This window comes from Epargyreus clarus, unplaced genomic scaffold (assembly GCF_041222505.1).
Source record: "Epargyreus clarus isolate Ecla_fem2 unplaced genomic scaffold, WU_Ecla_fem_2.2 ptg000017l, whole genome shotgun sequence".
NCBI classification, from domain to species: Eukaryota; Metazoa; Arthropoda; class Insecta; order Lepidoptera; family Hesperiidae; genus Epargyreus; species Epargyreus clarus.
In genome coordinates this window covers 11791259-11804400 of record NW_027332225.1, presented here as the reverse complement: position 1 = coordinate 11804400, position 13142 = coordinate 11791259, and the positions used below count along the sequence as shown (strand labels likewise).

General features: G+C 35.3%; 1 protein-coding gene across 4 annotated transcripts in view; it reads right to left on the bottom strand.

Moving 5' to 3' along the window:
* Positions 1–12689, bottom strand: part of nAChRbeta2 (nicotinic acetylcholine receptor beta2) — a 51883-nt gene extending 39194 nt beyond the window's left edge. For 3 of the 4 annotated variants that reach the window (XM_073081893.1, XM_073081894.1, XM_073081895.1), the window contains exons 1-3: positions 1566–1721; positions 1024–1217; positions 250–378 (exon numbers count right to left, since the gene is read on the bottom strand). In XM_073081893.1, the coding sequence (XP_072937994.1) occupies positions 250–378; positions 1024–1217; positions 1566–1617 (375 nt within the window). In that variant the 5' untranslated portion in view covers positions 1618–1721. Of the gene's footprint in view, positions 1–249; positions 379–1023; positions 1218–1565; positions 1722–4418; positions 4521–11385 lie in introns of those variants that run through there. The other variant, XM_073081896.1, reaches the window with a different exon arrangement.
* Positions 12690–13142: the final 453 nt, after the last annotated feature.

Sequence of the window (13142 nt, the reverse complement as noted above, 5' to 3'; positions counted from 1 at the left end):
TTTTCAAATCAAAATATTAGGTGAAGAACTATGACTATGCTTAAGAGACAGGCCTGTCTGTATTTCGTATGAATTCCTTAAAAATCGATCTTAGAGCTTTACAATATAGTGTCAACATCATCTTTTTCAAAATTCAAAGCTGTCGATATATTCCGACTCATCTGGTGTTTCCAAAATCCATTAGCAATTTCAACTACATTATAAGACATTTTTTATTTGTTTACGTAAAAATACTTCAGCCACTCTTACTTCATAATTTCCATCCCAGTTGTTGTATAAGACGATATCAGGTAACCAGATGTGTTCGGAGGGAACGTACAACATCTCCACACCGCCGTAGTCTTCTGGGTTCCATTGGAGCTTGTAATCGAACCATTTCTGAAATAATGCAAGGGAACTGGATAATTATATCAATATTTTTGAACAAGATTGTAAATGTAAAGGAGCTTGCAGTCCACTTGATGGTAAGGTTACTGCCACTCATAAACATGTGAAACTGAAGCCAACCACAGATGTGTTGGCTCTAGAAAACAATGACGGTCGCTTCATATGTAAGTCTTCATAAGTAAGACCTGGTGCCTACGTCACCATTCCTCCATCGCACCACTCGCCGAAGGATGAAGTTCCATCCACACCAACTGGACTCGATGCATTGGCGACTCCTCTGGTGTTGCAAATGTCCATAGGCGACGGTGACTACTTTCTATCAGGTAGCCCGCCTGCCTCATCGTTTAGGTATAATTATAAAAAAAAAGAAAAAAGTCAGCTGTTAAGAAATAGTCATCACTAAACTATTACATGAAACATCTTTACGCTAACTTATGAATATAACGGGACTCTTTTACAATAAATCACTGTTACTATTACTTGTACATTATTTCTATTTGTACCGTATACCATCAACATTTAATCTGGTTTGAATTCCATAATTCAGCTTCTTACTTTTAAGGCTTCTTACTCCAGCAAGTAAACAAAAAAATATTTTTAAATTTCTTCGTTTCTTCTAACGAAGTTTTGTCTTACCTGTTCAACCCATAGATTAGTAGTCATGACTTGGTTCTTCAGATTCACCTCCATAAGCTGGGACAGCTTAAGGCCCAGTCGCACCGTTAGGATGTCAGTCACATTGGTTACCGGTCGTATCAACCGATTATAGTTGCTCAGAAGATCATCGTACAGCCTCTTAACATCTGGATTGGCTTCTAAGAGTTTTACACCTGGAATTTTGTAAGACATTAATTAAAGACGACTTATATTGTTAATGAAGACACTATTGTAATTAAATGAACTAATCACCTCATAACTAATTAAAAGGTAAGAATATATTTGCCAACTTTAGTATAAAAAATAATATTAATTTGTTTCTGCATTCAAACATCAAAGTAATAAATGTGCAGAAATAATTATATATTTACAAAACATTGCTTTGACTTTGCATTTGATATGATCATACTGAGCTCCTAATGCGAGTGCATTGAGCAACCATATTATTATTTAGAGCAATTTATTCACCTGCAACATGTTCACAACTAATTATGAAACGTAAAATTAAAAACAGTACTCACTCCAACATCTCCCCACATAGCTCAGTAACAGCCACACAAATCCAAGCTTCATTTTAATTCATATGTTAAATTTATTATCACAATTCGAGATGCTGGACGCACTTCCTGAGATAACTCTTGTTATGGCGCAAGCGTAATCGATAGTCTACGGCTCTACGCCCGTAGCACCTAACCAGTGTGTAGCAGCGATCACAGCGCTCATAGCGCCTGCGGGGAATTTCGTAAACTTTGGCGCGCAGTGGCTACATCGAAAACTACGTAACCAAATAGTTTGGTAACAGACACATAGATGGCGCTACAATATTCATTTGAAACGTTTTAAATTGAAATCCGCAGTATAAATGTATGTAAACGTTTATAAAAATATTTACTGCAATATGTACACGTATATAAAATTAAAATAATATTTAGTTTGTAGCCAACTTTACAAAATAAATATGTATTGACTGATAAAAGTTAATTGAGAAGGTCTTTGTTGACGACCCGCAGCGGACCATATCGGTCTGACGCGCAAAGGGTCCTTGGTTCGATCCCCGGCCAGACAGATATCTAAATGATGAATTTGGATTTCTGTTTCAGGGTCTGGATGTTTGGGTATTTGTCTATGTGTGTCCATGGTCCCCACGTCACATCCTAGTGTGGGGCTGTGAGTGTAGAAAGCGTTTATTGTACTCTGAATTATTATTTTCGAAATTGTAACAGGAGAATCTATTTAAAACATTTAATAAAGACAACAATACATAAAATAGGTACACATTTAATTTAACTGTAAATAAAATAAAAGTTGTACATAAAATACTCTTTTATTATCATTGTACAATGTACAGATATAATTTTTACATTAATTTATCACCAATTACATGTTACTAACTTAAAATAGGAACATTTTTACATAACCCACGTACATTACGTATATCTGATATTAATGTTTCGTTTGTCCAAATTGATCGTAAGTAAATCGCAAAAAAATAGGTATTACATTACTTACATTTAGCATATAATAATGTTAAATATAATGTTAAAATAATTCAATAACAACATTTAAATCATTTGATTTATTCTGGAAGGCGGTTTAAAAATACGTTTTATATAGATACAAAACTTGTTCGTAAATTGGCATTTACACATTAGGTAAATTGTATAACAGAATATGGTTTGAACGATTATTTTAATAAGACAAAAAAAATATTGCGTCATCGCCACATTTAATTTCGAGTGAGTGAGTAATCTCGTAGATTACGTCATAAGTGTAGAAAAAAAATCTTAAACCTTCAACAAGTCATTGACAACCGCAAATTAATACCTATCTTCCATTCTGTAACCAAAAAATTGGCCAAGTGCAAGTGGAACTTGCACACAGAGAGTTCCGTACTTTCATATTTTATTTTTAGTATTTTTAATATTTTTTATTATAGCAGCCACTGAAGTAAATACATTGTGAAAATTTGAACTGTCTACCTATTACGGTTGAATAGATAAAGCTAAAAACGTCGAAAAATAGCGATTGGATGACGATCCCCATTTATTTTCAACTTATTTTTTTCTTTTTAGTATCTATTTGTTGTTATAGCGGCCACCTTTATACATGCTCTGTAAAAATTCAAGTGTCTATCTATTACGATTTAGGAGATAGAGCCCTGTGACAGACGAACAGACAGCGTAGTCTTAGAAATAGGGTTCTGGTTTAACCCTTTGGGTACGGAACCCTAAAAAACTAGCGATAGCTTTTTCCACAATCAGTCCGACAAGTATTTAATCAATTTATTAGGCCTAATCTTAATTTGTTTCAATTTTTTCTATATCTTAAACTAATTATCTCTTATTTTGTTGAACTTGAACCGTCTGCAAACTTCTTCTGTGATAGTAGGTGTCTTGTGGCTCTGTTACATCTGAAATAAATAAAATGAATAATTTACAACATATTATAACTTAGGCGGTAACAGACGGACGGAGGGCCTGACTGCTACTCAGGGAAACTCGGGTAGGCAAGTGGTTGGGGATCCCGCACTCATGTTCATCTCGTGTTCAATCACGCGAGGTTTCCGCGTCATATGTTGCGCGGATCTTACGGAATCCCGCATATTTATAAATAAAATGTACTATCCTTTTATGGAATTCGTTATGTTGAACCATGTTAGACTATCAAAATTAACTATTTCTCAAGAATAACAAAAATAAATAACTTACCGTATATAACTGTATCTAATTAAATTATAGTTCAGCTACGTGTTAATAATAATGTTGGAAAATCGAGAGGGAACAGGGGTAGGCCAAATATTCCAAATACAATAATTATAACTAAATGTTTTTATAAAATACGTTGAGTGGATGATAAAAACCATTAGAATTCACCGGTTGTGGATTTACAATACGGTCTGCGAGCATTATGAGATCCCACAGGACTCAAAATGACATTGGATCCGACGTGACTGCGTGTTCCCACCGTGCAGGATTCCAATCCCTAGCGATACACGGTTATTTATATTTATAGGGTTACCACCTGAAACCACCTGAAAGGTGGTAGAACCCTTTGTGGTTCGACTCCGGCGGCACCACCGCCACACCTATTTCTGCCTCATAACGGCAACGGTAAGCGCTGCTGTGTTCTGGTTTGAAGAGTGTGGTAAGGGAGACATACTTTTCCGAGGCCTCAGGGGTAGCGACGCATCTGTGACCGACCTCAAATAGGATTAGACAATCCTATCTGGGGTTTATTATAAAAGTCCATGGGCGGCGGTAGCCACTTACCATCAGATGAACTGCACGCCTGCTCGTCTGCTACACCTATATTATATAAAAAATATATAAATAACATCAATAACTATAAATAAATATAAATAAAGATAATCTTACCCTTTGCTGGATATTTCGGTAGCGGCCACAAACTGAAAGGATAGAAGTACGCGTTTGGTATTCGCCTAATTACTATAGTCTTCTCCTGCACCATTTTGGATTCTGAAACAATGAAATGTAGGTTATACCAAAATTTTAGTTTAAATATGTAAGTATATCATATCTTCGCAGGTGGTAGAACCCTTTGTGATTCGACTCCGGCGGAACTACCTATTCCTGCTATTAAGCGCTGCTGTGTTCTGGTTTGAAGGGAGACATACTTTTCCGTAGCGTTCCAGCTTAGTCTTCAGGAGTAGCGGCAGTAGTAGGCGGTAGAACATAACTTATTAAGCAGAAATAGGTGTGGTGGTGGTGCCGCCAGAGTCAACCATAAAGTGTTCTACCACCTTTTTATACACTTACATAATATGTTTAATGTAAATGTATATATGTGGGAGTTACCATCTATATTATTCTGATACATATTCGCCTATTAAGATAAGTGTTCCCGAGAATTCGCAAGTCACTGAAGTAGGAAATTATTTAGCATAATACCTTTGACATTGATTGACGCGTCTATCTTCCTAGTTTGTGAGCAGGAAACAGGGTTCGTTTACCGCTGAGACCCTTCCTTATTCGTAATATACAAACTACTATGAGGAATAGGAAGATGTTTACTAGGAAAGTTCCCGGGAAATACTTACTTCACAGAGAAAAACAGTGCAAACATTGATATTCTGTGAAATTTAGGATTAGTGTTGTTTGTTTCTTTCTTTCTACGCTTCGTGAGTTCGCCCTCATACGATATTACCCACTGAGCATCAGAAATCCGCTTGTACAAAGGACCCAAGCAGCAATAAAACTATCTCCGTCCAGGACCACATCTCTCAGCTAGAGGAGGACTCGAGCACTTCTAGCACCGCGCTCCAATTGGGATTAATTAGTAGATGCACTGATAACCTTTTCATTTGATGTTTTCAAACCGTTGATAAAGTATCCGACGATATCTATTGGATTATAAAAAACCAAGACTTACCGTACCTACTTACAATTAACTAGTAGCACTCACCCATCCATTCTTAATTTTGTAAATCAACAACCATTATGCTGCACGGCTTTGCGCAGAAGCTCACATAACTTAACCGTGTAACCTAACCCTACTCAGTACATGTTAGGCAACCAGAGCTAGGGAGTCTGTTTGTTAGGGAACGACCAAGCAATAAATCAATGAACGTGGCCATAAATTTGCATTCCTTAAACAAATGACGTCGTATTCCATCAGCGAGCGCTTCCTTGTGGGTGTGTAGTACTATTTTTCACTTAACTATGACTAGTAGCACAAATAACAAGTACTAGTAGTACGCAGCAGATATATGAGCGTCAGACACTAAATAGATCCTTAGAAGTGACCGACGTGCTAATAGTTATGAATGGAAACAAACAAATAAATAGATATGTATATAAAGTATTTCTTTCTTTCTTTCTTTCTATATGTATAAAACGGTAATAGATTAATGTTTCACGACCCGCAAGACGCGGTTTCTGTAACCTGGAAGCCAAATTCCCATTTCCTACCTGTCAAGACGAATGAGAATACTAAATATTAGATATTCTAATATCCTTAAACGGCGAGCATGTTCTCGACGCTACCTGAACCGGTGGGCTTATGATCAAAAGAACCCAAAAAGCGGTTAGATTCAAGGTAAAGAACCGGCAAGAGAAGTGCTAATTAGCAAAAACCTGTATCCACCAATGGACCTCAAAGGACTGATGAATGGATAGATCTCTTATTCTTGCAAGTTTCTGAAATATTTTTATAAGATTGAAATAATAAAGGGGAATCTGATAGTAAAAAATCACTGCCGCCTATTGGGAGCTGTAACCAACTTCCAACAGAATAGGGTTCTATTTGAAGCCAATCATAGATGCGCTGGCACTCGTGGGAACTAAGATGTTCGCCTTATTGCCGTCAATCGGCATACACAGAGCTGGATTAACCCTGTATGGGCCTGTAGGCAATACAATTTTCGGGCCCCTTTTCTTTACCTACTCGGACTGACTAAATAATGTTTTCTTTTTTTGCCTTCTACCCACATTCCTGAATACAATTCCCGATATAGGCATGGATGACGTCCTAAGGGCGGGTTCAGACATACGCAGGCTCTATGCGTGCTCAATGCGGGTTGGCTGCGTGTTAGTACGGAGTCTTCAGTGGGCCCCTGTCTATCCTGGGCCCCTAGGCAGTTGCCTACTCTGCCTTAAGGTTAATCCGGCTCTGGGCATACATACCCTTAAAAAAATCCACAGTAGATTGGTACGGCGGCGATACGTCCCAGGTCTAACCATTGATACCATTCAACATTTTGCAACGTAATAAAAATCGACAAGCGATCCAAGGAGCGAACGTTTGCGGGTCCAAAAATAGGGTACTGGCACTTATTAGCGTCCGGTGGCGGCGTTAAGTGCAGTATTAGGTAATGTGGGTCAGTTATGCTGGACGCGTTGGGTGTCAATGATCTATATACCTAATGCCTCGTGACCCGGCTTAGATTTTAAAGTGAAAACTGTAGACCTAAACTTTAGTTCAACGGTTTTCACCCGAATTTAACGGAAGAGTACACATGAAGACATAAATACTTTATTGATTTTGTTATAACGGGCAATATCTGACATGTCTGCAGATTTAAGCCGTATTGTTTTTCGAATGTAGAAATGTTTAACCAATTTCTTGGCTCTATGGTCGAATCTGCTTAACGGAATTGACTATGAGGTCGATAGAATCATCTTGGTAGCAGGAGTGACACTGGTTTACAAGTGATATCTCAATATATCTAAACTTAATAAATATAGTTCAAAAACTAAAAAACACGCTTTTATGATAAAATCAACTTAAGAGATTTCGGTATTCTATTTCATTCTTTCATAAATGCAGGGTAAGATAAGGATGTACGTTGATCACTTTCTGCTGAAAAACGGAGTTACTCACTGTCAAACATACAAGTGAAGCTAATATAAAGCGTGTAAAAATAGCGTCTAAATTTTCCTTTTTTTAGCGTACTAACTTATACGCCATATACGTACACTTAGTCACACAGTTTGATTTTAAAATTACGTGGCTAGTTGGTGAAGAAAAGTCTCAAGGATACGCAATACACATCATCGACATGTAGTTATACGAATGGCGTTTTCTCTTGGCTAGCAATGTTAAATTAGTTCAGCTATCTAAACTATTTTTAAGTATATTATTAATAGTATTTGTAATGTTATATCAAATACTATTAATAATATAGGTAACTAATAACTATTACTTTTATAGTTACTTGGGTAACTGTATTCGCTACTACAATAAAATACCCGATCACATCTTGAATCTCACAGAAAAAAGTTTAAACTTGTCATTAAACAAACGCTATGTAAAAAAGCGTACTATGGGCTGAGTGATTATTTGACTGATAAAACTTGGCAGCCCCATATCCACAATTACCACTAGGTTAAGAGCCATTGTATGAAAAATGTTTTTTTAAAGGATGTGTGTTTATTTTATTTATTTTATTTTATTTTATTTATTCAACAAAATCCACAGCTACTTAAATAATATAGATATAATACTTCTATGTTAAGCTAATTAGCCAATTACGGATTTACATTTTACGGACTAAACATTTAATTGCACTGCAACACTAAGTAATATTAGAAAGATGTGTGTGTATGTGTGTGTGTGTGTGTGTGTGTGTGTGTGTGCGTGCGTGTGTGCATGTGTGTGTGTACGTGTATATGTGCGTATGTGAATGTGCATATTTTTATTTTTAACGTAATAATATAAGTAATAACACATAATACAATAGTAAATACCAAGAATAAAATATACCTTAATTTGTTTTATACATATTGATTGTCTATATAAATTATATATTATATGTAATAACAAAATATAAAGTATAATAGATATGTTATGGAGTTTCTTTCGCCGCTTCTTCTGCATAACATCGTATTGACTTTCAAAAAGTGTTCTGTAAAGAACCTATTTTGAATTAAAAAAATGATTTGATTAGTGAGCGTGTGCAACATAATATAATTTTGACAAGTAAATAAATTACAAAAGCATAAGCAAAGAGAACAAAACGTACAATCTTTTTATTGTTCTTCTCATTATTAACATAAATTTTACGGAAATATCTTCCTCAATTTGCAAAAAAATACAATTATACGAGGGGTCCGTTATGAAGACCTTCCCACCGCTAACACAGTCAAGTCCCTACATCCGCGCTAAAATCTTCATTCGCACTAAAGTTCAATGAAATAAATGGGCCAGTAAATGAGGCCATTGGTACATGAGGGACATGGTAAGAGTAGACTTCGGGTCTGGGCATAGGTTTACCGATACCGTGCCGATAGCGCCCTGTATTCGATAAATATAATAACATCTATATATGTATAATTGTATACCTATGCACTGTTTTGTTGTTTTATTTTGTTAATAATACTAATACATAATGGATGGGATCAGTTAACCCTAGATAAGATTAATTATGAAAGATTTTAAAATAAATAATATAATAATATGATTGACATTTACTAAATATATTAGCGAGTATCAAGAAACGCCGCAACTGGTAAGGGATTACCATCATTTCAAAATATTTTAAAGAATAAGAAAAAAGATAGTTGGATTCGAAAAAATCTTAGGTTTATAAAGCAGGTTTATAAATGCGTATTATATATTATTTATTTATTTATTAATTATTATTTATTTATTCATTATCGCCCGAATATGTACTCAAGACTTTAGATTTCCCATTTATATTCGTTATAAGTTAAGCGCTGCTGTGTTCTGGTTTGAAAGATGTGATAAGGGAAATATACTTTTCCGAGGTGTTCCAGCTTAGTCCTCAGAGGTAGCGGCGCATCTGTGGCTAACCTCAGGTAGGAATGCTATCTGGGGTTGATTACAGATGTCCATGAGCGGCAGTAGCCACTTACCATCAGGTGGACTGCATGCTCATCTGCTACTCTTATATTATAAAAAAGTTGGATAATCGCGAACATGGTTAAAACCATGGAACAGAAAACTTGCTTTTCTCTTCTACGCTTAAAACACTATACATTAAATTGTTGCTTACTGCTTGAATTTGAAACAATCAAGTCGGTACATCATCGGTAATTTTAACATCTATACCCCCACCCGTATACAACCTCGTTCGCAACAGCTTTTGACTCGCCATAACAACTTTCACCCTTAACCCGTTGAGGTATAAGATCATAATCGTGTTCAACCTAATTTATAAATCATTACAACGGCTCGCCAATCTGATATACTTAGGGACTCAAGGGAGAAAACGTCGCATTTATTTTTCATTTTTTACCACTTGGGCTTTAGAAATAAACGCCATACTTTCTATATAAAATTACACTTACTTTATCAGCTTCATAGACATTAGTGTATGTGCCACACTCCTCTGCTATTTAACAATAAATAAATTAAATAATTCGTTTATTAAATCGATTTTGATGTGCCTTCTACCTAATAACAGCAGTGTTAGGCGCTGCTGTGTTCCGGTTTGAAGAGTATGGTAAGGAAGACAGACTTTTCCGAGGCGTTCCAGCTTTGTCCTCAGGGGTAGCGGCGCATCTGTAGCCGACCTCAGGTAGGAATATCTAATCCTATTTGGGATTGATTACAGATGTCTGTGGGCGGCAGTAGCCAATTACCATCACGTGGACTATATGCTCGTCTGCTACTCCTCTATCTCTCTATATTATAAAAAAAATGATAAATAAAGGCATATTCATGTTTTCTTATGAGTTCCAAAAACAAATAAATACCCTATTTTATAGTAGGTACGTTCCTGGAGAAAATGTTCATTTCCATTGAATCATAGTAGACTTTTACAGATAATTAGAGGTTAACGATATGCGGTTATTTTCGCGTATATCGTGAGTATCATAGTAAAATGTCTCAATTGCGCGATAATTTTAGTCTAAAATCATAAAGACCAGAGGGTTCGATCGCCGGCCAAAAAAACATCTAAATATTGAGCTTGATACTCAGTTCTAATATTCAGTATCTAAATATTCAGTTCTGTATGTCTGTCTTTTCTTTGTGTGCGTCCCAAAGAAATATAATTTTTGGGCTACAGGTTAAGGTTAGGTTTATACAAATACAAATATATAAAGTATCTATATGGATACGGTATGATGCTGAGAAGAAGATGATGATGATGTTGTAGACTTGAATTCAACATTTATTTTTCGAAAATACGTTTTCATATTTGCAAACTTTCTTTAGTAAATTAGTCGTCGGAAAGTTAAGAGGTCAATTTATATAATTCCAAGTTACGATATAACTATAATTATGTAATCTTCAGATTTTTTTCAACATTCGAAAGTAAGGCGTGTGGCAAAATAATCACAAAGTTCTTTAATCATTGTTAGTTCTCTTTGAGACGAAACTAGTATCCAGTACATTATCAGTTTTAAGATTTTATTTTCTAGGTTTTAATACCTTACTAATTTAATCAGCTTAGATATACAAGATACTGTAGAGCAAGCGAAAAAACATTCGGATACCACTATACCCGAGTAATACTATAAAATAAACAAACTATAACATAAATAAACAACATCTTTAAAAACATTTGCGAAATCCTTTAAAAATCACAAAAGTATTTATTGGTATACACATAGATTAGTAAAGATTAGGAGTGACCTAACAAGAAAATGTACCCAGTTTTGAGAATTGAAATAGTTGCGTAAAAAAGTTTTGCCACGTCTCCGTGCTAAAATGTCCCTAAAATATTTGAAATAATTATTTATTGATTATGTAAATTACGCAGTATTAGTTATTTATTCGTAAATTTTCTCTAAAAATGTTTTTATTTGTCAAGAATTCAAAAAAAGAATTTAATAATAACCCGTTTATGGCTTCATTCAATTTCAAGGCGGCGAAGTATCTTTACTAATCTATGGGTATACAATAAAAATAATATACCTTTAATTTCCGAACGTCTCGGCGGCGCGGGCGCAGGTTTCGCCGCAGTGACAGCCAGCAGCGCGCATGCGCAGATCAGCAAAGCGCGCGCGTACGACATGCGTGCGTCTTCAGTCGCAACTGCATGATGTTAAGTCGCGTAGTCTCTCAGTACTCCTAATTGATCGTAGTATCGCATGAGGTGTCAGTGTTGTAGGTATTCTATCCTGGTGTATAAGACACTTCAATTTTTAATAATATTCTTTCTGTAGAGACATCGCCTACTTAAATACTTGAAATTATATTACATGATTGCACTCAATAATGCACAACCCGACTAATAAGGGTAATTTATAATGCAAGCTATTCACACAGCTTATATTATTTATTCAGCTAGGGAATACATTACTGAACACAGATTAAAGTTCGTTTCCTGTCGTTCATAATCTACGTTATAAATTTGACAATATTAATCAAAATTCCGACAAACGACATAACAATACCAACTTGATTTTTGGAGAAACATAAGATAAAATTTTAGTAATCAACAAAATTATCAAGTATATTTCTATGCAAAAAAGCTTGTAAAATAATGAAATTGCACACAATAAAGTTCTACACAAACAAAAGGAAAGAAAGCTTCTCGAGTTTAGCAGCACAAGTGAAGAAATTGTCGGATGAGAATCGAAAACTTCGTAATGAGCTCCGCGATGCAACCGAAAGACAGCATCAGGAAATGACTAGAGCCATTGAACTTAATGACAAGTATATAAATCTAACGACACAATTACACAAAGCTAAGGAAGAGGCGTGTAAACTACGTGATACTACAACTAAAGTCGTTCAATTCAACTAAAATGCGTCGCGTATACCATTACAGTATAAAAACACTAGAATCAGACAACGAAATGTTGAGATACCAAATAATTATGTCTAAAAAGAAACGAGACGAAGCCAGTGCAAATGCAGAGAGTTTAGCAGAATTAAACTACTATTTAGAAAAGGACCTGGAAGAAGTAAAGGAAGAACTATTAAAGTTGAGACGCGAAAACGAGTATTCGCACAAAAAGTCTTGGTGAATTTACTTCTGTTCTTAATTAAATATCATGTTATAGTCATATAATAGTTATAATCTATTATACCTAATATGTTATAATTCAGTTATGTTTGTTTAAAACGTCTAGGATCAACGTACGGATTAAAGTACTAAAATTAATCTTCTATCCGTCATAATAAACTTCATTTTAAGCAAAACTAAGTTGATTTATTAATAATAATACGATTGGAATACACTCAATTTTATTTAATAAATTCAATAAATAAAAAGATATACTGAAACCTCATCTCCCCAGAGCTTATAATTTATGATAAATTAGCCCTCCGTTAGGAGTATAGGTGTTCTGTGAATTAGCCAGCAATAAGTAAAAATGTTCACTTCTACTCGACCGACAGAATACAGTACAGACAGATTGAGTCGTTATCATGTGAACCAGAGAGTATAGTAACCTATATAGATGTAAACAGTCGCCGACAGTCGGCGACAGGTAAACTCGGACCGGTTCACCGGTCATGTAAACGAGCTTTTAATCATAGATTTTCTTTTCCGTCTTGGCCTTAGTTTCTTGCATTTCAACCAAAAATGATTGACCTTCATGATTAATCGATACCTTGCCGAAAGAGATCGATTTAAATCGAAGTGTGATACATCGATTCTTAAAAAAATCCAAATATCGATTTTCGAGCTATTCAGGGACGAAAGTAGAGAAAAAAAATCGTCA